Genomic DNA, 26,484 nt, shown 5'->3' with positions numbered 1-26,484 from the left:
GGGATCATGGACAGCCCCAAATATTGCATTGGGGTACCAAGCAAATGTAAAAAAAAAAAAGCTTTGGGAAAAGCCTCCAGAATATTAAGTAGATCCGCTATGGATAAGAATTACACAGGATAAGATCTGGACTGATGGAGGGAAGTATAAATTCATCATAACACTGAAATATATAGTATGTCAAATCTACCGTTTGTCATTGAAAGCTCAGAACCTTCAGTATTCAGTCATATGGGGTGGTGGGGCGGGGGCAAATTTGTAACCTTGTCTAGGTTGTAAAAATCAATGTTTCTTGTCCAACCACTGGGATGTTGGAGGAATAGTCAAAGATCCTAACCTTTCAGGTCTGGCAGAATAGCAGAGGTGGTTGCCTGGATATAGTAGGTGTTTAATAAATGCTTGTTGATTAAGCTTATGATTTGTGTGGTAGCCCTCTTCCTTATCTATGTTAGTCTTCAGCCTTCCACTGAAGCCCAGGGAACTTAAATGACTTGTTCAAGATTATACAGGTAGTATCTGAAATGAAATTTCAACCCAGGGCCTCTGACTCCAGAAGGAATCCCCCCTCTCTCCCTCCCCCCAATATAACATTGCTTTCCTATTAATTACCCCTTGGGCTTGTTTCCTAGTTTATAAAATAAGATTATTTCAAATATCCCTTTCAGTTATAACTTTCTGTATTCTAAGGTCCCTTCCAGCTCTTACCTTGTGATCTCAGGTCCCTTCCAACCCAGTTCTGTGACTGTCTCCCAGAGTCCCTGAGTGTCACTGTCACACCAGGGATCTGACAACTCTCACATAAACACACCCTTCCAGACAATATTCCGGCTTTGAAAATACCAAGCCGACTCCCGTTTTCCTAGAGAGATCATGGGAGATTGTCCAGGGCACAGGCTCGAACGACCTGATTTCCTTCCCTACTCCCTCGGGGCTCTATAAGATCTTTCTCCTGGGAAATCTGTCCAGGAGTGGGTGATCTGCGGAGTTGTTGTCCACCTCTCAGTCGGGTTCCAGGGTGGGGCTGAGGTGCTTTTTCCTACCAGCTTCAGCCTCAGGAAGCTCTTGGTTCTTGTAAGGAACTACCTAGAATGGGGTTCAGGAGAAATCGAGGAAGTGTTAGAGTTTTTTTGGGGGGGTCAACTCGAATTTAAGACCGTGAGAGCACAAGCAGATGATGCCTTTCGGGTGTCTGACTAGGGTTTTGAGGGAAAGATCAGTTTGCAGAGAATGCCAAAAACTGAGAATTTCGGATTCCTGCATTTCCTGTATTTATGTGTATTTCCCCGACTTTACTGTAGTAACTCCTGAAGGGCAGTGCCCATTTCTTTTATTTTCTTTGGATCTCTCTCCATGGTAACTACTAGAGTTACACGGTAACTACTGAATGAAAAATGAAAATGCTGGCACGTAGCAGGCCCGTGATGGAACTCTTAATTCGAGCAGCCTTCGACTACGGGGAGCCTAGGCTGGGGGCAGGAGCGCCAGACTCGGAGTTCAAGGAGCTCGGGTTCGAATCCCTGCCAATAACGCTCGCTCCAGGCTCCACCCGGGCGGGGTCGCTTAACCACTCAGAAGCGAAGTTTCCCCCTCGGTAAAACGGGAATAAGTCATCCCGCCCGCTTCCTAGGACTGTTCAGAGAGGCCCAAGTGAGTTGCCAAGTCTCTTTCTTTTTCCTTCGGCCGATGCACCCTCTCTACCCAACCTTAGCCAGCGAGCAGGGGGGCGGGGTCACTCGGGTCCAAAACAAGTTCCCGGAGGTGCCGCGGCGAGCGCGCGGACAGGTGGGGGGCGGGGCCCCGCGCGGGGGGCGGGGCCGGAAGCTTTAAAGGGGCCGTGGACCGTGACCCAGGAGTCAGAATCACCGGAGGTGGCAGCGGCGGCAACAGCGGCCCCCCGACATCAGCCACAGCCTCGGCATCATGTCCCTGTCGGCTGGGGGCCGGGGCCTGGGGGCCGTGTGGTCCCCGACGCACGTGCAGGTGACGGTGCTCCAGGCCCGGGGGCTGCGGGCCAAGGGCCCCGGCGGCACCAGCGACGCGTACGCGCTGATCCAGGTGGGCAAGGAGAAGTACGCGACCTCGGTGTCGGAGCGCAGCCTGGGCGCGCCGGTGTGGCGGGAGGAGGCCACCTTCGAGCTGCCGCCGCTGGGGCTGCCCGCCGGGCCCGGGGCCACCGCCACCTTGCAGCTCACAGTGCTGCACCGCGCCCTGCTCGGCCTCGACAAGTTCCTGGGCCGAGCCGAAGTGGATCTGCGGGAGCTGCACCGCGACCAGGGACGACGGAAAACCCAGTGCGTGTGGTGGAGCGTCCGGGGGAGGGGGCGGGTAGGGGGAGGGGCTCCTGGAGGGGGGAGGGGCTGGGAACTACTCGGGTCTGGGGTGCTGGAGGAGGGAGAGGGGAAGCGCTGTTGGGCGACGGGGAGGGTCTGGAGAGAAGAGGGGAGCGCATAGTGGGAGAGATGGAGAACTAGAGGGGAAGGTGGGGGGGCATTTTAGAAAGGGGGCTCAGAAGAAAGAAGGGAAGGGAACGATTGTTGGGGAGACCGGGGAAGGAGAGGTTATTTAGGATTGGGATTAGGGTGGGGAAGGGCAGGTAAAGGGGAGAGGTGTGGCTAGTTGGGGAGGAAGGGAGAGGATGCTAAGAACAGAGAAAAGAGGTAGTGGGGAAGAGGGAAGGATTTGGGGGAAATGTGGAAGAATGGCAGAGAGAATGGCAATTCTGGAGGGGGGTAAAGAGAATGGGAAGGAAGAATGAAGAAGGTTTATAGAATAAACTATTTTTATTTTGGGGGGACGTCATAGGGAGGTGATTTTGCAGAAAAGCAAAACAAAAAATCCTTTGTGAAAATAGATATAGAATAAACTGTATTTTTATCCTGTGTGAAAAAGAGATTTTAAAAAGCCTGTTATAACTTGATGGCCAAGTAATATGTAATATGGTATGGATGTGAAATTTATGCGTCTTGCTCTTTCCCCTCAATCCCAGCGACAGAATGAGTTGTTGGAGTTCCTTTTACTCATTAAGAGTAGCTATCATAGGTGAATCAGTGATTGTATTTGTGTTGTATCTGGTGGGTTTATGATACTGAAACTAGGAACTTTGAGTTAAGGATGGACAGAAGTGAATCAGAATTTGTCATTCCAAGGAGAAGATCCTATAAGGAAGCTTGAATCTAGAAACTTAATGACCAAAAGAGCATGCGTTTCTGGGCAATGAGGACATCTGGGCATTGTGCTAGAATAGGTTGAGTGGGCAGAAAACCAAAGACAAAGAAGATGGAAGGTGACCTAAAGTAGAGATACTTTGTCATGGTCATCCTCGGTACAGGGGAGAGAAGATTTATAAGAAAAATTAGAAATGGTTTGGTACCTATTAAAGAGATGTTAACTTCTAGCTATCTTAGATACAATGTTTCTGGAGAATTTTTGAGTTAATGGGCTGGGATCACAGGCCAGCCATTAGCAAAATTCTCGAATAGGTGATTGTTTGCTTTTGTTACTTTTCTCTCTCTGGGCTTTTTCTTTCTCTCAAATGAGATGTCAAGTGTACCGATATGGGCAAATCTCACCTCTCAGGAAAAAGGTGAAAAATTAGTCAGCATTAAGGTGTTAGGAACAGAATTGGTTACTCTTTGGTCTCATAGGGCAAGTCTTAACTCAAAGATGAAATTAGTATTAGGGCCAAATTAGTTGGGGAAGATATTTTAAAGGAAAACCCAGGACCCTCTGGGTGCTATATAAATGTCATATAAAACAGGTCGAACAGGCAGCTAGTTCTGGTGCTAGAGTGTGACCAGGACCAGATAAAAATGCAATTGGGAAATATTTACCAAAATAAATACAAATATGATAAAACAGATAATATTACATTTTAGGTCAGTATGTGGCCCCCAGGGATCTCTAGGTATGGTTTAGTGGTCTCCATTTCTATTTGTATTTCATATCACTGATCTAAAGGAGGAATCAACAGAGCACAGCCCTGGAATTGAGGACTTCCGGTTCAAATGTTGCCTACTACATGTATGACTTCGGGAAAGTCATTTTTGTTGTCAAGTCATTTCCAGTCTTGTCTGAACTCTTTGCTTTGCCAGTTAGGAGTTTCTTGGCAGAGACTTGGAGTGGTTTGCCTTTTCCTTCTCCAGTTTGTTTTACAGATGAGGAAACTGAGGCAAAGTGTTAAGTGACTTGCCTAGGGTCAGATGGCTAGTAAGTATCTGAGGCCAGATTTGAACTCAGGAGGATGAGGCTCCCTGACTCCAGCGTTTCCTCATCTGTAAAATGAGAGGGTTGGATTATCTAGCTACTAAGATCTCTCCCACTTTGGTTGTATCATCTTTTGCATCAACTAAAAGTCCAGCTTTAGCTGAGTTGGTGTCAGTTAAAAGGATTAACTCAGGGGCAGCTAGGTGGTGCAGCTAGATGGTGCAGTGGACAAAGCACTAGCCCTGGATTCAGTAGGAATCTGGCTTCAGACACTTGATACCAGCTGTGTGACCCTGGGCAAGTCACTTAACCCTCATTGCCCCACCAAAAACAAAACAAAAAAGGATTAACTCAAAGTTGGGCCTCAAATGATTTTGTAAGTCTGATGAGCAGAATATGTAACAGCAACACCTAGGCCATATCTGTTTATCCATATTCACAAGTTGTACAGACCTTACAGATCCCAAGTAAGCGAATAAGGAGAAGGCTTTTATATCTGGGCAAGACTGATCTTGGCCGCCAGTTCCCAGCGGCAGCTGGTATTTTCAGTTCAGCCTTACTTGAAGCTACAGAAGGTTGCTTTGTTCTTTGAACTCCTATGTACCTGTTCTACTGTCGATAAGAGATTCTCTCAAATGTATAACCCCACCCAGCAGAAAATGCCACAGGCTGGGGGCAGCTTTGGGGATACTCCTTTGGGCGGCTTCACTCCTTGAGACAATCCCAGGGAGGAAACAGACTGCTGGCCAAAAGGACCTATGCAGTCCCTTTACTTGATTTAAGAAATATCCTGGCCAGGTGGGCTCAGATCCTTGTTTAAAGCTTTCCAGAGGCTCATTAAGGGGCTGATGCTACTCCTCTGCCTTCTCTCCCAAGCTCCCCCCTCCCCCCTTTTTTTCTTTGAAAGCTAAAAAAATAAAGAAAACCGTTTTTTGAATCCTTTTTAATGTGCAGATTTTTGAGGGAGTGTCTTAATGGGATCAGTTTTTATAAGGTAGATGATGAGCTCTGTGTTTCATTAATGAAGAAATAGAGAAATGGTTCTCTGTAATCATCTGATAAAATTTTACAGGCATGACCACATTTTGACCTCTTCAGTCTGTTTTCTTCCTGGGATAAGGGGACAATAGCTTTTTACTGTCTGTATGTTACTTACATGAATTTTTTATTCATTTGAAAGATGAGGTGCTTCTCCCTAGCCTGGGCAGGGAATCTTAGCTTCCTGGCTCTGGTTCCAGCTTTGGCATTGACTCATTTGGGGGCTTTAGGCAACTCAGTCTCTGTACGCCTAAGTTTCCCTGTTTATAAATTGAGCTGTTGTCAGGCTTAATTGATGTTTATAAGACACTTATTAGGTCCCTGGATTAATGGAACTATTGTAAAGATCAGCAAAGCACAGTAGCTGTGTTGTGTGTCAAAAAGGGAATGAGGACCTTTTAAAGAAAAAACATTCTTCCTTTTTGTAGTCAAGGTTTGTTTTGCTAACTTCAAGTTTTCCTGGTCCTCTTGATTATTTGGCTTCATTCTGTGACAACCTAATGCACTGGATTAGACTAAAGGATGATAATGCTCCCGTATAAATTGATGACACTACCAGTTTCTGGTCTGTCAGGTAGAACGTTCCAAGTGTTCATGACAATATCCCACTTCTGTGCTATATGTTAATTTTTGGGAACACATTCTTCAGAACAGTTTTGCAATACTACTAACAAAGATTCAGAGATCCAATAAGCAATATTTCACTAAATAGCACCACAGAGACAGAAGTTGAAGAGAGTGAAAAAGGGACTGGTATAGGAAGGTTACTTGAACTATTCAGGCAGAAAAGCAATGAAACTCAAATTCCAGTCTATAAAATCTTTTTTCTTATACTCTAGGATAAAGTTAGTTTTAAATTGAGGCCAGTAAGTTGTTATCGAAGAGACTGACTTAGCATTCATTCAGAAAGGTTTCATTTTATAAAAAGTCTTCATTACTTGAAAAGACCTGTGATGTTGTCACGATGGGACCGTTCTAAATGTTCAAATATTCTAAATAGTTCTTCTTAGTCTTGTTTTTCCCCCCCATCATAAGACATAGAACTGGCTGATATTTATCTTTTATTGTCTTTGTTTTTGACAGAGAATTGATAAGTTCACAATAGATATGATAGATAGCTAATATATTTAATTTTAATTTTTAAAATTTTAATTTTTTAGTGAGGCAATTGGGGTTAAGTGACTTGCCCAGGGTCACACAGCTAGTAAGTGTTAAGTGTCTGAGGCCGGATTTGAACTCAGGTACTCCTGACTCCAGGGCCAGTGCTCTATCCACTGCGCCACCTAGCTGCGCTAGCTAATATATTTTAAATACAAAGTGAAATTGACGTGCACATGCATATATATTTACACTTTGAAATTCAGTATTGGAAAGGACTTCATTTTAAGGACAGGTCAAATTGCATTTTGGGGCCAGATTATCAGATGGAGTCTGACTTGCAAATGGGGCCAGTAAAGATGTGGGTTCTTAATGGACCTCTGAATAGATATGAATCTTCAAAGCGGACTAGGTGCTGGAATATGATATCATGAAGGTCAACCTATAAAATTTGCTTATTTTTAATTTCACACAGGTGTGTATTTAATTTTTGTATCACATAACTTTGTATGATGTAAAATAACTCAGTCCATAAGAAGGTAGCAAAAAATAAAATTATTTTGGGTATTAGCTCCCATCTCTGAGGTCAAGTGAAAACCACCAGATTCATTTTGCCAAAGGAAATTTATAAGAAAATCATGTGAATGGTGGTGAACAGTTTTTTTGTTTTCACTGAGGATAAAACTAACGGAAATGAATTTAAATTGTAACTGATGGGATTTAGACATTAATCCTAAGGACTAGACATTAGGAATAATTCACAGAGTTTGATAGGATTTAGAGCTGGAAGGAAATCTGGGGCTTGTTTAGTCCAATCCCTTCATGCCCTGCCCTCCAACCAAATGTTTGTTTGGGAAGTCTGAAATTTGTATCTCTGCCTCTGGTTTAGAGTTTTGAGAATCAGTTTTCTGCGACTCATTTTAAATTTATTTTTTGGCCATTTTCCAGAGTGAGTATCATAGATTGAGAGCTCCAAAATACTTGAGATCATCTGGTCCAACTGTCTAATTGAGAAAAAAATATTGATAGCTTTTGCTTTTATAGCATCTATATTTCTCAATGTGTTTTTCCCCCCTCTCTCTCCCAGGGAGCCATCCATTATAACAAATAAATTCCTGCTTTATATGTAATGTTCCACACCCATAATCCCTCTATGTTGCAAAGTCTAGGGGAGGTGACTTCCCATCTCTTCTCCGGGTTAAAGCTTGGTCATTGTAATTTCATAGCATCATTTAGTTTGTTTTGTTGACCTTTCCACTTGGATTGTCGTCATTATGTATACTATTTTCTTGGTTCTGCATATCAGCCCTTAATATATCCAGTCTTCTCCTCTGTATTCATGATATTTATTACTTCTAGCAGTAACATCCCATTCCATTCCAAATACCACAACTTGTTTAGCCAATCCCTGGTTAATGAAACTTTTATTTTCCAAATACCTTTATTTTACAGATGTGGGAATAGGTCCCTTGAGGGAAGTAACTTGTCCAGGGTCACACAGATGGTAGTAGATATTAAGTCCTAGTCATCAGTTTATGAATTTAGCACTTCCTCCCCTACCTCCGCCCTCCCCTGCTTCTCCTACTACCATACCTTTCATTCTGGGAAACTGGAGTTGCCTCTGGGGAGCTTATTAAAAAAACAAAAAAGCTTAGGTAGTTATCTTTCTGTGTTAGTTCTGCCTGGAGGCACAGAATTAGTTGACCCTAAGAATCTGATTAAAAACGTTAACGATCTGTACGTGCTCAACAGGCTTTGTTTATGTGCAATTACTTTTTATAACACGTCAGCAAATCAGAGTTAATGTTATTGTTTTAAAATTAGGTTCTTTTTTCTCTGCCTACCTTTTTTCTTTCTCTAGATCTCTCCTGATAATTCTGAACCTTCCTGGAAAACTTACTCTTCTCACTCTTCCAGAAAGCCTCCCCTTCCATTGTGTGACAGGTTGAAGAAAACAGATTGTTTTCTATGTGCTAAGGGTAGAGTTCTGAGTAGGTATGTGACAAACATCCCTAACCTAGAGATGACAGCGGAGTGAGATGACTAAGAAGATCAAGTGTGCCTCAGAGCAGTTGCTTCGGTAAAAATGGAAAAAAATTTCCTGATGTTTTTAATGTGCTTGCTCACTTGTTTATAATGAATTGATTCATTGTTAAGGTGTCCATTCCCCAATGGGAGAGTTGCTACTGCTTCCTCCCCTGCCCCCTTTTTCTCACTTTACCAAGGGGTAAAGAATGACATAATGAAATCCGGTATCAAAAGTGAACCAGGTTCCAGCTTTCTTTTCCCAAAATAGCCACAGGAGTAATAAAGGGAGCTCCCTATCACAAAAGAAAACTTTGTCACAGTTACACCTTTGAGTCTGTTGGAGGAATGAATCAGTAGGTGGATACCATCGAAACCATTTAAAAAAGTGTGTAGTGTATTAGTACAAGTCATTTCTTTGTTTTGTAATAGTATACTGGTGTTTCCGCACTGGTTTGATTCCTGCTGCAGCTCATGAAATGCTTGTTTTAAGTAACAGCGTTGAACACTGCATTAATAATATAAACAAGTACACTGATGTGTTCATAAAAAAATTTTGGAAGCTAGTAGCAGTTTATTTGTTGGGCTTTTTGGCCAAATTACAATAGACTGTTTTACCACTTGAAGATTTGAATGCACAGTTTTCATTTCAATTCACTTTCCTTTAGCTTTATGTCAAACTCATTTTCAAAGATTGGTATAATTATAATGAACTTTAATGGAGAGTTTTATAAGTGTAGTAATCTTTTTTAAAATTTTTATTTATTTTTAAAAATTATAATCTTTCTTTGTAATTATTAAACTTCTAAAAGGATCTTTGTAGATAAATTAAAAAGAATGTCTGCTCAGAGATCATCCAGTTTCAGAACTGGAAGGGTCATCTATCTAGTCCAACCACCTCATTTTAGAAGTGAAGACACTGAGACCTTGAAAGAGGGGAAGTGAATTGTCTAGGGTCACAGAGATATAATCACAGAGCTAGAATTAGGATTCAAACCCAGATCCTTTGACTCTGAACTTACCTGTCATTCTTTCTACTATTCTTCTTCACCAGACTCGTTTCTGGCAGAGTTATGAATTTCAGTCTTTCTATATCCTGGGAAGTATAATATCTTTCCTGCTGTAATCCTGACCCTTCCTACCTCCAGAGGCCAATCCCACTCTACTAAGCCCTGGGAGTACTAGGAAGTCCTTGAAGTGGTTCTGTTCTGTGGCAGAGACATGATCACCTCAAACTAATGAATTTTTTTGTTTTTTTAGTGAGGCAATTGGGGTTAAGTGACTTGCCCAGGGTCACACAGCCAGTAAGTGTTAAGTGTCTGAGGCCAGATCTGAACTCAGGTACTCCTGACTCCAGGGCCAGTACTCTATCCACTGAGCCACCTAGCTGCCCCTTTTTTTGTTTTTTATTTTATTTTATTTTTTTAAATTAATGAAATTTTAATGCTGAATGTGCTTCCATTGCTTAAGACATTAGGTAGGATAGCCTTTCCTCACCAGACTTTCCTGGATACCCAGACTTTCAGACTGACACCCAGACTAGGAAAGACTGAGGAGGTGGCATCAGGTACCCTAGCTGTGTTCTGGATTAGAGTAAATGTCCAGCCAAAACAGCAAGGGTTTCTAATCATTCAACCTGGGCTTTATTTTAGGTGTGTTTGGTTTTTTTGTCATTGTGGGCCCAAGACAGATAAGTTTGCCTGACTGAATTTTTGTAAGGACACATTTTGTTTTATTACAGTTGTTTTCAGAGGTTTATGGCTAAAACTTGTTAGATGTCAACTTTCTAGGTCCTTGTTTAATTTTTGCTATCTATGCTTTTGCTTAACATCAAAGAAAGTAGTGAAGCCCGGCCTCTCTATCTACTAATGAGAGTGAAGGATTCCTTTCCTGCAGAGGGGAGGGTTGTTGGTAATCTCTTTGGGAGCACTCTGGGGATTTAGTCTCTAGGGAGTTCCATTGGGACACACTAAGGAATGAGCCTGTTCTGGCAAATAAAAAACTGGTAATCACATGTGCAGTTGGTTTTCCTGAGGTGGTGGTTTGAAAGGGGAAGCTGGGAAATTATAGGAAATTCCAGGAAAATACTTCTTGACACGCAATACAAATTTTCTTTGGAATTATTCTTTTGAAAGGCACATACCTTTTAAAACATGCCATGTTCTCTTAGGAGAACAATTAAAATCTTCCTGTAAGACTGTCAAAGGAGACCTCTCCTCGTTATCATGAAGTTTGGGAGAACTTGAATGATAAAATCCAATATTATTCTCGTTCTCAATATCACTAAAGGATTTAATCTTGGAATTCAAAATTAAGAAGGGTTTTATATTTTCAATTAAATTTGTCATGAAGTTCAACAATATGAATCTTTCCTATCAACTTTTTAGTCAGTGCTATATTTTCCTCTTGGAGCTAGACCTATAATTTAAGAGGTATGGGGAATATGAAGTTTGAATACCCTCCACTGATGCATTTCTCATTGGTAACATAGTCCTAGGGAGTTCCCTGGAACACTGAAAGATTAAATAAGCCTTTACTCAGGCTCACATAGCCATTACCGTAACAGGCAGTTCTTGAATCTTGTTCTTCCGAACTCACAGGCTGACCCTCTATCCATAGTGGAACCCTGCCTCTCTCTGAGTGCTAACATTTTGGGATTTTAAGAATAGCATCCTTAGAAGGCATCTTGTCCTCATTTTAAAGATTGGGAAATGGAGGCCCAGAGATGTTAAATGACGTGGGAGAGGCCACATAGGTGGTAAGTGGTAGAGCTAGATCTTCTGTGCTTTTGTGCAACAATGTAATTTTAGGATAAGTCATTGACTGTGTCTGTCCTCATTCATCACACTTTCTTACACATTCCAAATAAAATAAGGTTTAATGCCTCAGGTGTGGACCATCATTAATGTCTGTGGCACAGAGAGGGAATTGTAGTAACATCAATAATCTCTGGGGTTAGGATTGAGTTTCTGCATGCACATTTATATCAAGTAAATGTTGGCAGGGGCAGTGTAGGTATCTGTTGCGCCCACTTAGGACCATGGGTTAAGGGGTTGAATGCTCCCTTCCCTCATTGACCTGCTGCCAGAATCTCCCTTACAAAGTAGGGATCAGCATCCTTGCTCTACCTTCCTCCTTGGATTGTTTTTTTTTTTTTTTTTTTTAGTGAGGCATTTGGGGTTAAGTGACTTGCCCAGGGCCACACAGCTAGTAAGTGTTAAGTGTCTGAGGCCGGATTTGAACTCAGGTCCTTCTGACTCCAGGGCCGGTGCTCTATCCACTGCGCCACCTAGCTGCCCCTCCTCCTTGGATTGTTAAATGTCAAATGTATGTAAAAGTCCTTTGAAAATAAGTACTATGCAGGGGCAGCTAGGTGGCACAGTGGATAGAGCACCGGCCCTGGAGTCAGGAATACCTGAGTTCAAATCCAGCCTCAGACACTTAACACTTACTAGCTGTGTGACCCCGGGCAAGGCACTTGACCCCCATTGCCCCCCGCAAAAAAAAAAGAAAAAGAAAATAAGTACTATGCAAATTTAAGGGGGTGTTATTATTGTGGTATGCTTTCATTTAACAGACATTCAGGAAAATCTTAAGTTTGGAGAGTTTCATTAGCTTTAACTTGGGAGGGGGCTTAGTTTTATGCTCAGATATAAAAATACTGGCCTGATTTGTAGGCTTTACTTCTGTTAAACTATGAGGCTTCAAAGGGCTGTAATCCATGTGTTTCCAGAAGCTTCCTGTCTCACTTCTCTCCCCATTTAAATAAACCATAATACCTGACACCTAGTATTTGTAGAAAATCATGAGCCAACGCCACTGGCCATTGGTGGTTTTCTTTTCTTTGTTTTTTTGAAGATACCTTCTTGGCAATGTTTATTCCACGATTCAGAAAAGACAATCTGTTACCTGTAAATCCATTTGGATGCAACAGAATAGAGCAGAATCTCCCTTGATTGGTCCTTAGTTGACTCTTCCCAGAGTCCTGTCTGCTCCAAGAACAAGATTTTACCAATCAGACTCGGGATTGCTCTGATGTTCTTGAAATCTAAGGTTCTTAACAAGGTTAGAGATAATGGCCTTCCTCTTGATTGGTGAAGGAAAAGATCCTGAAACTCTCATAAAGTAGATAATATTCTATCTTTCTGTCCTGGCTTCTCTTGCTCACATTCCTCCCACCTAGGAATGCAGAAAGTGAAACATGCTACATGCCAAGTAACCATTCATCTTTAAAATAGCATTATGCAGGGAAGTGACAGTTTGCTTTAACATTTAGGAGTTTCACAAGCAGAAGTGCACACCGACTTCTTTGCTGAATAGTTGAAACATTTCCCCAGGGATTACTCATTACCTCCTTGAGCACCCAGTGCTTGCTCCATCTTATGTAGGCTGATCTTCTCTAAACTGACTGCTAAACCTTTAATGGGCTCTTTGTAAAGCTTTAGCTGAATTGCCTGGAATCTTCTGCACTTTTCTTTCTGCCTTACCGCTTTATTTGATTTTACTTTTTAGAAAATTAATAAGCATTTATATTTTCAAAAGAAAATTCTTGCACTGCAGGCTCAGATACTTCTTGGTTCTTTGGAAGGTTCCTTGATCAGTTTCTTCTGGTACCAATTGGTTTGCTTTATATCTTTCAAAAAATCCAAAATCTGTAAGGGGTTGTGATGTCTTCAGAACCAAGTGACAGTGGCAAATTAAAACAAATTAATATTGTGCTTGAATCTTCTTCTGCATCCTCATCGTGTGTGGAGCACAACACCTGGCATGTTAATGCTTAATAAATGCTTATTGACTGACATTCATTGCTTTCTTTAAAAAAAAATTTAAATTAAAAACTTTTTTCCATCAGCTAAAATCTCACTTTTCTTCCTTTTTCCTATTGGGAATGAAAGAAAAGAAAACCCTCTTACAAACCTGTATTGTCAAGCAGATTAAATTTCTGCATTGGGAATGTCCAAAAGGAATCATTCATTACCTTTTTTGTTGTCACGTTTTTTTGCTCCGTGGCCTGGTTCAGTAGAGAGGAGATGGGGGTTAGTTTTAGGAAAAGATTACCCCTTCCTAAACATCCTTCATGAGTTCTGTGAAAATGCAATTTAAAAATAAATGACCTTAGAGGAAACTACTGGTCCACAGGGAGACTCTTTGGGGGGGTGGGGGGTACACAGAGATGGGGTCTGGACTTAGGATTTATTCACCGTAGGGAATTCCTGGTGAAGAAATTCCCTTTGTCCAATGCAGCTCTGTAAGTGTTCTGTAAGTTGTCATTTTAAAGCAGGAGGTCTTAGCCTTTTTTATTGTTATTATGAACCCCTTTGGTAATCAGTTGTAGCATAGAGAAACCCCTTCTCAGAAGATTTTTGTGTATATAAAATACATAGGATTACAAGCAAGTAAATCATATTGAAATGTAGTTATCAATTTGGGGGGGGGTAGGGCATTGAGGGTTAAGTGACTTGCCCAGGGTCACACAGCTAGTATGTGTCAAGTGTCTGAGGGCGGATTTGAACTCAGGTCTTCCTGAATCCAGGACCGGTGCTTTATCCACTGCGCCACCTAGCTGCCCCCAAAATATATATATTTTAAAAAATCTTCACAGACCCCAAATTAAGAACCCTTGCTTTACAAAGTTGCCTGGTGGGTTACTTGCTCAGGGTGACAAAGCAGTATATGTCAGAGGTGGGCCTTTAGCCTAGAATTTATGGAATCTGAAGGCAGTCCTTGCCCTTTATGTACTTGATGTTGCTTCCCAGAGGCAGTGATAGAAAGAAGAAATGTGTTCCTTAGCAAGCCAAAATTAGATCATAAAACATTAAGATAGGAGGAGAAGGGACAGACAGATGAAATAAGATGCTCCTGGCTTAATTTTCAACTACTAGTGCACTTTCCAGCAAACTAGTTTGCATTTAACTACCTTATACTTATTTGCATTTATTCTCTTTGCTTGTACTGTATGTTTATATGTCCTTATCTCCCATTAGAAAGTAAGCTTCTTGAGAACAGAGATTATATCATTCATTCTATTTGTATCTCAGATTTGGATTTGTATATTTCTGTTTGTATATTCAACTGGGGGAATAAAATATGTAAACAGATATGTGACTGCTATATAATTTGAGAAAGGAGTGAGAACTAATAGAGCCTTCAGGGAAGCCTTCCAGTAGTCTTCACACAGTTAGGGATTCAGAGAGGAAGAGAGTAAATTCTAGGTAAGAGAGACATGGAGATAGAAAGTGGAATGTTGAGCTTGGAGAAGAGAAGTAGGTCAGTCTGGCTGTAATATAGTGAATAATGCATGAAAGGGGATAATGTGCAATAAGCCTGGGAATGGATATTGAAGCCAGATTTTTTGGGAAGGGTTTTAATATCAGGCAGATGTTTGTATTTTATGTTCCAGGTAATAGGGAGCCACTGCCCTACCTTTAATAGGGCAGTGACTTGATCAGCCCAAAAGGGTTTTTTTGGCAGTTGTGTGGAGAATGGATTGAAGAAAGAGGTTAATAATGTGAACCAAAGGAGTGATAGGGTGAGTGGAGAAAAGGAGATGTATGTGAGAGTGATCGTGGAGTTGGATGCTATTAGACTTGGTGACCTGTTGGATTTGGGGGGCATGAGGGATTGTGACAAGTTTAGGATAACTCTTAGGTTATGATTCTAGGTAACTGAATGAATCAACAGAGTTGTGATTAGGTTGCATTGATGACATCAGATATTATGTGGGAAATGCTTGTATTGACATTTTAAATTTCTTTTCAGGGGAGATGTAGTAGATCTGCTAAGTTCAGTTCTAGAACATTCAGACATTTCATTGTCTAGCTCTTGATTTTCTGTGTTCTGCTTTTGTCCTGATGGATCAGAAAACTGGATTTGGTAGCTATAAATAGACTGTAGTCCTGCAAGAGGGGTGGGTTTTAGGGATTAGTGTCAGAAACTTAAACTCATTCTTTATTCAATAATGACTTTACAATTAAGTAGTTGACAGGCTCTAGGGGAAACTTTTACCCCCAGTGAGTTCATGGATAAGAAGGGTCCAATTAATTGACCAAATATATCAGACATCTACTGTGTACAGAGTGCTGGCTCATTTGGGTTGAGGGTCTGGGTGCAGGTTGAGGGGCAGGGGGTATCAATGTGCTGAACACCAAGAAAATGTACTCTGTATAGTCTGAGATAAAAGAGTTTATTAACATCAACTTGAGGGTCAAGGAAGACTTAATGGGTCAGAGGGCATTTGATTGGACTTTAAAGGATCCAGAGACATTCACTTGATTTAAGAGAAGGAGGAAGCACATTCCAAAGATAGGAATGTTATGGGCTAAGGCTTGGAGGTGGGATCTGGTAGGTATATTCTGGGTGCCAGAGAATTGAATTTGGTTGGAGTAAAGAATGCATGAAATAAGACTAGAAAGGTAAGGGTGCTGTCATATTGTGGAATGCCTTGAAGGCCAGACAAAGGAGTTTGAATTTTACTCTGGTGGACAGTGGGGAAGGGTTTTGAGCAGAGGGGGAGCATCTTCAGGTCCTCATATTAGGAAGATTAATCTGGTGGCATGAAGTGGAAGAGTTATAGAGTTAGAAAAATATATTAGGAAACTATTTCAAGAGTCCAGGTGGGTGGTAATGAGGGCCTGTACTAGGGTGGTGACAGTGGTGATAGAACACAGGATACAGATGAATGAATGTGAGAGACTGGGGTTAGAGCAATCTGCATTCCAGGTCACAGGTAATGATGACCAGTAACAAAACTTGTTAAGCTACATACCTTTTTGTAGGTTTTTAATCACACACTTTTTATAGGTTACAAAGATTTCCACTTTGTTTTTCTTCTTAGAGACGGTCAAAAAAGCATTTACTAAGTATGGACCTACTAAGTACTATGCTAACTAAACACTGGAGATAACAGTGAAAGACAAAAACAACCCCTGCACTTGAGTGTACATTCTGGGGAGGCATGGGGGAGACAATATGTAAATAATTAGGAACAGGTAAAATATATACAGAGTAGATGGGAGATAATCTGAGAGGAGAATATGCTTTTTAATTCTTTTTATCCCTGAAGGTTAAAGCAATGATATGATATTTTATCATTTTGCCCACTTGGGATGAATTTCCAGAGCCTGCCTCCTCTTATCTCTTTTCTCTCTCTCTCTCTCTCTCTCTCTCTCTCTCTCTCTCTCTCTCTCTCTCTCTCTCTCTCTGTCCCCCCCCCCCCCAGCTACCTATCCTGAACTTATCAAACACTCTCCCAAAAGAACATTTCCACATACAAAGTAGAAGAGAAAAATAAGAGATATGAAAATTATGAATCCCTTATGTACAGCTTGCTTTAAAAAAAATAATAGTAAATTTAACATTACTTTCAGAGCTATCCTGCTTGTCTGTATTTCTTCCTGAATGCCTGTGCTTTTTTTTTTTTTTGCGGGGCAATGGGGGTTAAGTGACTTGCCCAGGGTCACACAGCTAGTAAGTGTCAAGTGTCTGAGGTCAGATTTGAACTCAGGTACTTTGGAATCCAGGGCCGGTGCTTTATCCACTGCGCCACCTAGTGGCCCGACTGTGCATTTTTTAAATGTTTACATGTCTCTTTTTGGTAACACTATCACTAGCTCACATCTCCTTTATCAACCCACACCTCTCCCCAACAGAAAAAAACCAAAACAAAACAAAAGTAGAATCAAGCAAAACAAATCCACATATACAGTCTGTGTCTAAAAAGGTGTGTACATCTTATTCTGCACCTAAGTCCATCACTGTGATGTTAGGAAGTGGGTAGCATGTTTCACTTTTGGTCCTTTAGCATCATGGCTAGTCATTGCATTGATCAGAATTTTAAAGTCTTTTAATGTTTTTCTTTATGATACTATTATTAAATAAATTATTTTCCTGGTTCTGCTCATTTCAATCAGCATCACCACCTACAAGTCTCCCCAGGTTGAATTAGGAGCCCTTTTTGATGTATAACAAACACTTCAACCTAAATGAATTGTCATGTTTTTTTCTGGAAAAATGAAATTCTTATCAGACTGATTTTTTTTTCAGTTTCTCCCACTAACCACCTCAAGTCAAGCTTCTGTGACACAGAAGTAGATTACTATGGAGGTGATTGGTGTTGCAAACTGGGGGATTGAGATTTCAAATGGAGGAAGCAGATTGTACATGAATAACATAATTGAAAGCAAAATGGAGATGTGAATATCCTTTATGAAGGAACAATGGAAACCCCTAAAGTTTCTAAGTAAAACCAGGGGGGGGTGAGTTTTTCTTTATTTCAGGGAGTCTCTTACCTGTTGAACAGTACCTGATTTAGTGGGTCCTACAGCTCTTCTGATGGACTGGATCAGTTTTTGTGGGGGTAGGAGATGGGGGAAGGAGATGAGCAATATAAAGTATCTGCATATTCTAGCATGTTCTGGTAAGTCTAGAACACAAGTTGTTTCTTTTCATTTCACACAATTATTTTACTATTCTTCATTATCAGAAAATGGAAATGAATATTGTAAATGTCACTCTGATTGTGGTTGGTGTTTGAAACCTAGAGATTGCCTGTTATTTTCCCAAATGTTTCATCTGCCTAAATGAATTTGAGGCCTCCTGTCTGGTCCTTTACAGCGATGATTCCAGCTGTCTATGTAGACTATGGCTCTGAGAATTTGTACTTCCCACAAGCTAAAACCAAACTGTCCTCCCTTCTGACATTTGGCTAGACTGCACAAAGGCAGGGATATCTGGTATCTGTTTTGGGGAAATGTTGAGAAGCTTCATGGCCTAAAGGAAAATGACAGTCTTTCTGTTGCAGATGGATTCATTGCCAGAGAAAAAGCATGAGGTTTCAGTGATACCCCAGAGTGATTGAAGTGTTAAGGAATTGATAGATGACTGGGTCTCCAAGCATCAATAGTGTACAACTGGGAAGAAAGTATAGATACTTCGTTTACTGAATTACCACTTTCTTCTCATCATAGATTTAGAAGTATACAGGATTCATAGGCCCAAGAAATCCTGCCCTTCCATTTTACAAATGAGGAAACAGAGGCTGAGGGCCAAACATCTGGTCAGTTTCTAAGACAGGATGGGAACTCTGGCCTTCCTGACTCCAAACCTAGGGCTCTGTCCACCATGTGGCCTCCCTGCCTCTTCCTTTTCTGTTTTTTTTTTTTTGTCTTCATTCTTCTTCATCAGTTCACTTTTCAAGGGGGATAAGAGGAGTTGAGAGACTTGTGTTTTAGACTAAGTAATTGAAAGAATTAGTTTTTAGATATCTATCTATCCATTCATTTATTTATTTTTGCAGGGCAGTGAGGGTTAAGTGACTTGCCCAAGGTCACATAGCTAGTGTCTGTTAAGTGTCTGAAGCCAAATTTGAACTCAGGTTCTCCTGAATCCAGGGCTGGTGCTTTATCCACTATACCACCTAGCTGCTCCCTAAAGAATTAGTTTTTAGCTTAGTTTTTTCCTCCCACTTTCCAGACCTTCAAAGATTTTTTCATTAGTCTAAGGAATCATCTTTTGATAAACTCAGTCTCTAGTAGAAAACCCAAAACCCAAACTTGTTTTTTACTCTAAGTGGAAATTTTATTATTCATAAGAGAACAGTCTAGTGAATAATTTTTTTTTTCTGGGGCAATGAGGGTTAAGTGACTTGCTCAGGGTCACACAGCTAAGTGTCAAGTGTCTGAGGCTGCACCTGAACTCAGGTCCTCCTGAATCCAGGGCCGGTGCCCTATCTACTTCCACACCTAGCTGCCCCTAGTGAATAATTTTTAAAGGATACTTGAGATTGAATGGAATTATTCATTTCTTTTGAGGTCATGGCAAAGATCATTTTAGTTTCTGGGATTGTTCTGGTATAATACATTTGGACTAATACAAGTGTTGATTTTGCCCCCTTCCTTTTAATCTTTGCTGGCCTGAGACTTAATACACATACTGTCTTTACTTAGGTTGTAAGGAACAAGTTAGTTTCCATGTAAAGCTGAAGGTTTTTCTAAGATGCATGCTTTTTATTGAGGAAGGAAAGAAAGAAAGAAAAAGACAGGCAGAAAGAAATTGGCATTTGAGGCAGTGTCTTGTCCTTTGGACCAGGGAAATGGACCCAACCCTGTTTTCTGAGATAATAAAAGCTTTCTGAATTTACCTGAAAGGCCTTTGGAGCACTAGCACACACACCCACATCTGTCTGTCACCACATCTTGTTTTAGTGTACGCAAACGGTTCAGGGGGGAGGGGAGGGAGAAGTAGTTTAGTGAATATTAAAAAACAAAACAAAAACAAAAACAACCAACCACTTGATATTGAATAGAATTATTCTGTGCAATTGAAGTCATATCAAAAATTATTCTGATCTCAGGGGTTGTTCTAGTTGGAGATATTTAGCAAGCATTGCTGCTTGCCGACATTTACAAAATTATGTCTGTAACTAGTGACATTTGTCTAGTCTTCTTGATGGAGTAGTGTGTTAGCTATTGTTCCAGGCTCATGTTTTATTCAAAGAGCATATATGCCTAATAAAGGTTAGTGATGAGGATAATATCAGTACTTTAAAAAATTGTGCTCCCTCTTCCTATTTTGAAAACCAGCACACATATGGCCTGTTTAAAGGACTGGGTTCTTGTAGGACTAACTTGGCTACTTGGTTAAGGGTATCAACTTTTCACATCTTCAAACTGACTACTTTCTTAGGTGCTCTTGGCATCTTTGGGTTTGGCCCCTTAACTGGCACAGGAGTCTGTGAAAGTAGGTTAACCAAAACAATTGATGAGTTTCTCTTCACACTTAGAGAATAGTGTTGAAGTTTCTGAAACAAGCCTCATCTTGGCACTAAGCAATCATACTAGGGATCTGACCCATCTGGCCCTAAGTAATGCGCCCCCACACCCCTCCCCCCCAAGATTCCCAAGTGGGTTGTAAGAAGTAAACCAACATTACTAGCATTGTTACCTTTGGAAGGAAGGCAGATGAGTGGCATTCTTGGAATGCCTGAAGCAACTCTGCCTCACTGATGAAACATTCTAAAAGGCCCTCAGCGTGAGAGAGGTGAGTGGAATAGTCACCATAGCACCTCAAAAACAGGCTTGGCAGATACCAATTTGGAATGTATGAGGACAGTTAAGAGACTCCTTTGGAGGAAGGCTCTCCCTCCTGTCTCAGACTGCCTGGGTTTCTCTAGCAAGAGCTAGGGTGCTAAGGGAGAAGTTATATTGTCTGGCCTCTTCAGTCATTGGAATGTCTTTTTCATTCACAGGCAGCTTCCCTTTACAGGGAAGCATGCAGTTGCTATTTAAAAATAAAAACAAAATCCAAACCACTAATCCTTCATCATCACCAAGGCTGCCATTAGACACAGGATGCTTTGTAGAGAAGAATTTAAATAGCCTCATCAGTTCTTAACTGAGAGAGTTACAAACTACCTGGCAAGTGTTGGAGGAATGTGTGAAGATGTGAGCTACAAGGCCTGAATCTGGTACAAAGTGTGAAACCCTTAGTGAAAAACCATCAGCAGCAGCAAGTAGCATGACATTTCAGTAGCTTTAAGTATGCACTGTTTGGTACATTGGATAAAAGAGCCCCCTTGGAGTCTGGGAGACCTGGGCTCACATCCTACCTCTGACACAAACTGGCTGTGTGGTGAGAGTCCCCTAAGCTGCAGAGGAAACACCTCTGAAGATTCAAAGTTAGTTTAACCTGCACATTGCTGATGCCATCAGTGGAGACAGGGTCTATGCAAGGAGCTGTCCACTGATGAATTTAGGCATTTGGATGTAAACATTTTTTACCAGGGCTTTTTTAAATACATCGTCTCATCCATACTCAAAAACCATCTGTGAGGCAGGCAGAACAGACATTTCTGTCCCCATTTTATAGGTAAGGAAACTGAGCCCTTGAGAGATTGACTTGCCCAAAGTCACACTCCTACTTGGCAGACTGTGTGCTTGAATTCCAGATCTTCTGGCTCCAGGTCCAGGGTGCTTTTTGCTAAATTACACTGCTTCCTGAAGACAACAGCGTAATGAAAATGAAGGCTAATGTCAAGCCACGTGTTTTTCTGAGTGTCCACATGTTTATCCCACCCCATTTTAAGGAGAACCACAGAAAGATTTCATTTAACTGAGTTTAATTATAGAGTTATGGAATTTAGCCCCATAAAAGACTTCAGAGTTCATTTAATCTAGGGCTTTCCACTGAGACAGAAAAGTTAATTGACTTTGCCTGAGGTGATATTAATTAGAGCCCTTGTCTCCTGATACCCAGACCACTATGCTCTCTACCTCTTTTAGACATTACCTTTTTAAAAAATCTGGGTCTGCATTTCTTATCCATCATGAAATGCTTAAATCTGACTCCCTCTTAACCTGGAAGATTTGACAGATTAATAGTTTTAGCTTCGAGTAGAGCATTATCATTTAAAAAACCCAACCTTACATAAGGGATTGGACTATTTTATTTCTAGTCTATTTCACTCCAAAACCCTACAATTTATGATCTGAAGATCATACCTTTTCCAGTTATGGATACTGAAATCTATAGGGCCCAAGTGACGTGTTTGGGCTCTCACACACAGGAGGTTGGAGGCAGAGCCCCAATTAATCCTGCTTTATTGATGCTTAGGCCAGCACTCCTTGCATTCCACCATGACTGTTTCTCTGAAACTTACTTCAAAGAAATTTTATTTTGTGCTCTTATCTCCACCGTTTTGGGTACCAGGTTGCCAGAAATGACTGAAAGATCTTCTGAGAGATAGTTTAGGGAAGTATCATGGCTTTATTTCCTTCAGGGTCACTGGCTACCTCCTTAGTGTTTAAATAAACAAGTTTCCATGAGGGGAGATAGTACCACTGGCTGCATTATCAGCCTGATATGACCTTAGTTTATCTAATAGTGGAGATGGAGTGCACTGATCTAGCCTTTTGTTTGTGCACTCCATCAAAGATATAAGGTCCCTAGTAGAGAGAGAACTTTAAGGAAAAGTTTCTTCCATGCTGAGTTCACTGTATAGTCATGGAAGTGTGATTGTTTGTCTTTTGGTGCTGTTTGACTGATAAGGTATCCCCAGTATATCTTCAAGTGGTTTTGCGTAACATACCAGGTAAAATACTTTTCAAATGAGATAACATTTGAAATGTCATACTCTTCAGATTTACTGAGCCAACAGCATTAGGCTAGTAATGAAATGTAATGCATACCTTCTGTTGCTGTTCTTTTTCTAAATCACTTAGCATTTTTTTTAAGCTCTGGTTCAAAACATTCCAAAGGTTCCCAGAAGGAACTGTTCTTTCCTCCAACCTCTTCATTTTCCTTTTCGATTTGCATGTAGGCTGTGGCATATCATTTATCAAGCAGCTTTTGTTTAACCTCTGTGCTCTTCCCTTACCCTAACCACATCATAGAACATGAGAATAGACTGGCTAGACTGGTTACTGTTTTTTGTTGATTTTTAAGAACAAATATGTACTGAGTGCCAACAGTATAGATGGTGATATGTTAAAGACAGAATTAAACATGATCTTTGACCAGTGGGCTGCTTCTCAAAAGGAATCCAGCATTCCTTTTGAGATAATTGGGGGAAGGGGAGTGGTAGGGAGACCACACATTTGTCAAAGAGATGGGTGATAGCCAGAAGGAGAAGGATGGAAATTGTAAAGTGCTTTGCAAACCCTCCAAGGTCACCTCTCTACTCCTTTATTGCAGGTGGTACACTTTGAAATCAAAACCAGGGAAGAAGGAGAAAGCTCGAGGGGAGATTGAAGTGGACATCCAGTTTATGAGAAACAACATGACTGCCAGCATGTTCGACCTGTCTGTCAAGGATAAGTCCCGTAATCCATTTGGGAAACTGAAAGACAAAATCAAAGGGAAGCGGCATGAGGAGCCTTCTGACACTGCCTCAGCCATCATCCCCAGCGTGATGCACACAGAGGACAGCGATGATGACTCTCCTACAAAAGACAAGAAGAAGAAGTCAAAGATCAAGACCTTGTTTTCTAGGTCTGGCTTGCAGAAGACACCCCTTTCCCAGTCCATGTTGGTCCTTCCTACAGCTAAGCCTGAGAAATTGACACTCCGCCCAGGAGACTTCCAGTCCCAGTGGGAAGATGATGTGGGGGAAGAATCCTCTTCATCCTCCAACAGTGAGTCTCATTTCCCTGCTCACAGTGCTTCTTCCCTTGACAGCTCGGTACAGAGGGAGCTCACAGTAGAGCCAATGCAAGAGAGTGAAACCACCCCTTTTCTCTAGAGAGGAGACAGGAGAATCTTCCTTTTACAGGCATTTCTCTAGGGATCCTGTTGCTGAGGAAGTCTTCTTTATGTCTGAGTTTCCTTAGTGAATGTGTGGCTCTGTAGTTGGCAGTGCAGTACCTGTAGTGTAGTGGATGAGTACCTGGCATCCTTAGGCTAATAGAAGATTGTGATTTTTCTCTCTGTGGGAGTGCCCCATATAGATACGGTTCTTAGGCTTTTCGCCCCTTTACATGACCTTTATGAGCTGCTATGACCAGGGGACATTGGTTCCCTAGTTAGTGGCCAGTCCTCTGTTGATGAACCTCCTTGTTTTGAGGTAGTAGGCTGTTCTTTGGTCTATAACACAATTTCACCTTGGCCCATCCTTTTTAGATTGGTAGGACCCCGCAGAACTTTAACTCTGCTGACAGAAAGCTTACATGAAACCAGATTCACCTCTTCAAAGCGAAGACTCATAGGAGGAGGACTCTGCTGGGAGATCAAGTAGATAGTTCTAAGAAAGTGTGCCAAGTACACAAAGGGTTTTTCAGTCATTCAATAGACTTTTATTATGTGCCTACTGTGTGCCAGTCATTGAACTAAGCTTTCACTGAGGATACAAAGAAAGTCGAAAGACAGGATAATTTGGAGATAACCAATGGAGGAAAGGTAGTATAATTAAGGGGAATTAAAAATATTTATTTAAGGTGTTAACACCTGGAACACAGTGATGTTTTAAAAAGTATACTGAGTGAACAGAGAGCAGTGACTTCTATTTGAGTTTACTCAAATAGAAGGGAGGGCCATTAAACCTTAAATAAGGGGTGGCTAGGTGGCACAGTGGATAAAGCTCTGGCCCTGGATTCAGGAGGCCCTGAGTTCAAATTTGGCCTCAGGCACTTGACACTTACTAACTGGGCAAATCACAACCCTCATTACCCTGCAAAAAAACACCACACCAAAACCTTAAGTAAGAATCCTTGAAGGTCACATTGATTAAGAAAACCATGTATTAACATTATTCCCTTGTCTTTTTTATTTATTGTGTTAAATATTTCCCATCTACATTTTAATCTGGTTTGGGTTTAGAATATAACTTACATACTTTAGGATAGAGGCTCAACCTTTTTTGCGTCACAGACCTCTTCCAAGAATAAGAATAAGGTTTTTAAATGGAGAAAATAAAAAATGTAGGATTACAAAGGAAATCAATTAAATTGAAATACAGTGTTCCGAACACACACAAATATGTATGTGTTTGTGTGTATGTGTGTGTGTGTGTGTATATATATATATATATATATATATATATATATCCACATATATATATATCATACACACACATTCACACAAGTTGATGGGACCCTAGGTTGAGAACCTCAGCTTCAGAAGGATTAAGATTCAGTTCATTACTCTTGGTATTTGTTTTTTTGAATCCTAGATTTAGATGATTGGTCCTGTTCTGCTGGAGGGCCCATTTTCTGTTTTGTTTTGTTTTGTTTTGTTTTGCGGGGCAATGGGGGTTAAGTGACTTGCCCAGGGTCACACAGCTAGTAAGTGTCAAGTGTCTGAGGCCTGATTTGAACTCGGGTACTCCTGAATCCAGGGCCAGTGCCTTAACCACTGCACCATCTAGCTGCCCCCTGGAGGACCCATTTTCTAGTGCCCATTGATGGAACATGTGGCCCATCTGCTTTCTTCTCATGGTTAAGATTTGTACACTTGTGACATCAGGCTTGTTTGTTCTTCTCCCCCCAGGCATGTCTCACAGGAGAACAGCGAGTGCAGATATCAAGCAGCTCAGTCATTTGAACTTGACCCTACCTAGGAAAGAAGGATTGTCCTTTTTTGGTGGCCTTCGGTCTAAGAGTGACCAGCTCTCCCGATCTAATGTGTGTATTAATGGGAATCACATCTATCTAGAGCAGCCAGAGCCCAAAAGTGAAGCCGTGACAAAGGACAGCAGCCCATCTTCCTCTCCGTCTCCTCAAGGCTTTAGGAAGAAGCATTTGTTTTCATCTACAGAAAATCTGTCTTCCAGACCTTCTAAGGAATTGGGGGAGGCAGGGAGGATGTCTCCGGACCTGGGACTGTCTGGGTCTCTCCCAAAGGATTCTTTGAAATCTCTGACTCTGCCATTGTACAAACCAGTTGTTAGTGGAGATATGAATGTGGTCCCTGTGAAAACAGAAACCGAGAAAGATACTAAGGAGAACAAGAAACAGGAGAACAAGAAGTCCTCCCTGCTATCTTTGGTCACAGGAAAAAAGGACAGTCTGAAGAACAGTGAAGCTGAAAGCAGCATTCCTAGTGTCTTGGTGAAGGAGAAGGAAATCACTCCTGTGGAGGCCATGGCAAAGGAAAAAGAGGCAGGACTTGTTGAAATTCCCGTGAAAGACCTTGATGAGAAGCCTGAGGAAGACTTGTCAGCCTCTGTTTCAAGACAGAGCAAATCCCCAAGCCCCACTGAGGAAGTGCCCAGGATGCAATCAGGAGCAGAGCCTGAGCCTAAGCCCAGGCCACCTGCCCTTTCTGCAAGGGGACCCCAAACCAAAGCTGTCAAACCCAGGTCAGTATTGGCTCTGTTTGTTTGTTCGTTCATTTGTTCATTCATTCATTGCCTTTACACTTTTCTATGAAGGAACCTCCAGTTTCACCAGATTCTTGGTCCCTATTCTCATGATTTTGGTTGTACGAGATCTTATATGAAGGTAACTAGCACATCAAGAAAACACTGACTTTGGCATTTAACTGGGCCTGCTGGTAAGTTTGTGCAGCCTACAAATTTAAATGATTTGCGAGCCCCAGTGACACCAGGCCAAGAGTTGTGTTGTGCCAGGTAAACCTTGGTTAGCAAAGTGAAGACCATTCTTGTAAATTTTAAACCATAATTTTTGAAAT

The 26,484-nt window shown here is 41.4% G+C and overlaps 1 protein-coding gene across 3 annotated transcripts in view; it reads left to right on the top strand.

Annotated features, from left to right (window-relative positions):
* The first annotated feature begins 1,845 nt into the window (after positions 1 to 1,845).
* Positions 1,846 to 26,484, top strand: part of RAB11FIP1 (RAB11 family interacting protein 1) — a 39,798-nt gene continuing 15,159 nt past the window's right edge. For all 3 annotated transcript variants that reach the window (XM_043980632.1, XM_043980633.1, XM_043980631.1), the window contains exons 1-3: positions 1,846 to 2,291; positions 23,053 to 23,492; positions 25,342 to 26,152. In XM_043980632.1, coding sequence (XP_043836567.1) covers positions 1,921 to 2,291; positions 23,053 to 23,492; positions 25,342 to 26,152 — 1,622 coding nt within the window. In that variant the 5' untranslated portion in view covers positions 1,846 to 1,920. The remainder of the gene's footprint in view (positions 2,292 to 23,052; positions 23,493 to 25,341; positions 26,153 to 26,484) is intronic.

Source organism: Dromiciops gliroides, chromosome 2 (genome assembly GCF_019393635.1).
Source record: "Dromiciops gliroides isolate mDroGli1 chromosome 2, mDroGli1.pri, whole genome shotgun sequence".
In the NCBI taxonomy this organism is placed as follows: Eukaryota; Metazoa; Chordata; class Mammalia; order Microbiotheria; family Microbiotheriidae; genus Dromiciops; species Dromiciops gliroides.
The sequence above is the reverse complement of the archived record's forward strand: the minus strand, read 5'-3'. Positions and strand labels throughout refer to the sequence as shown.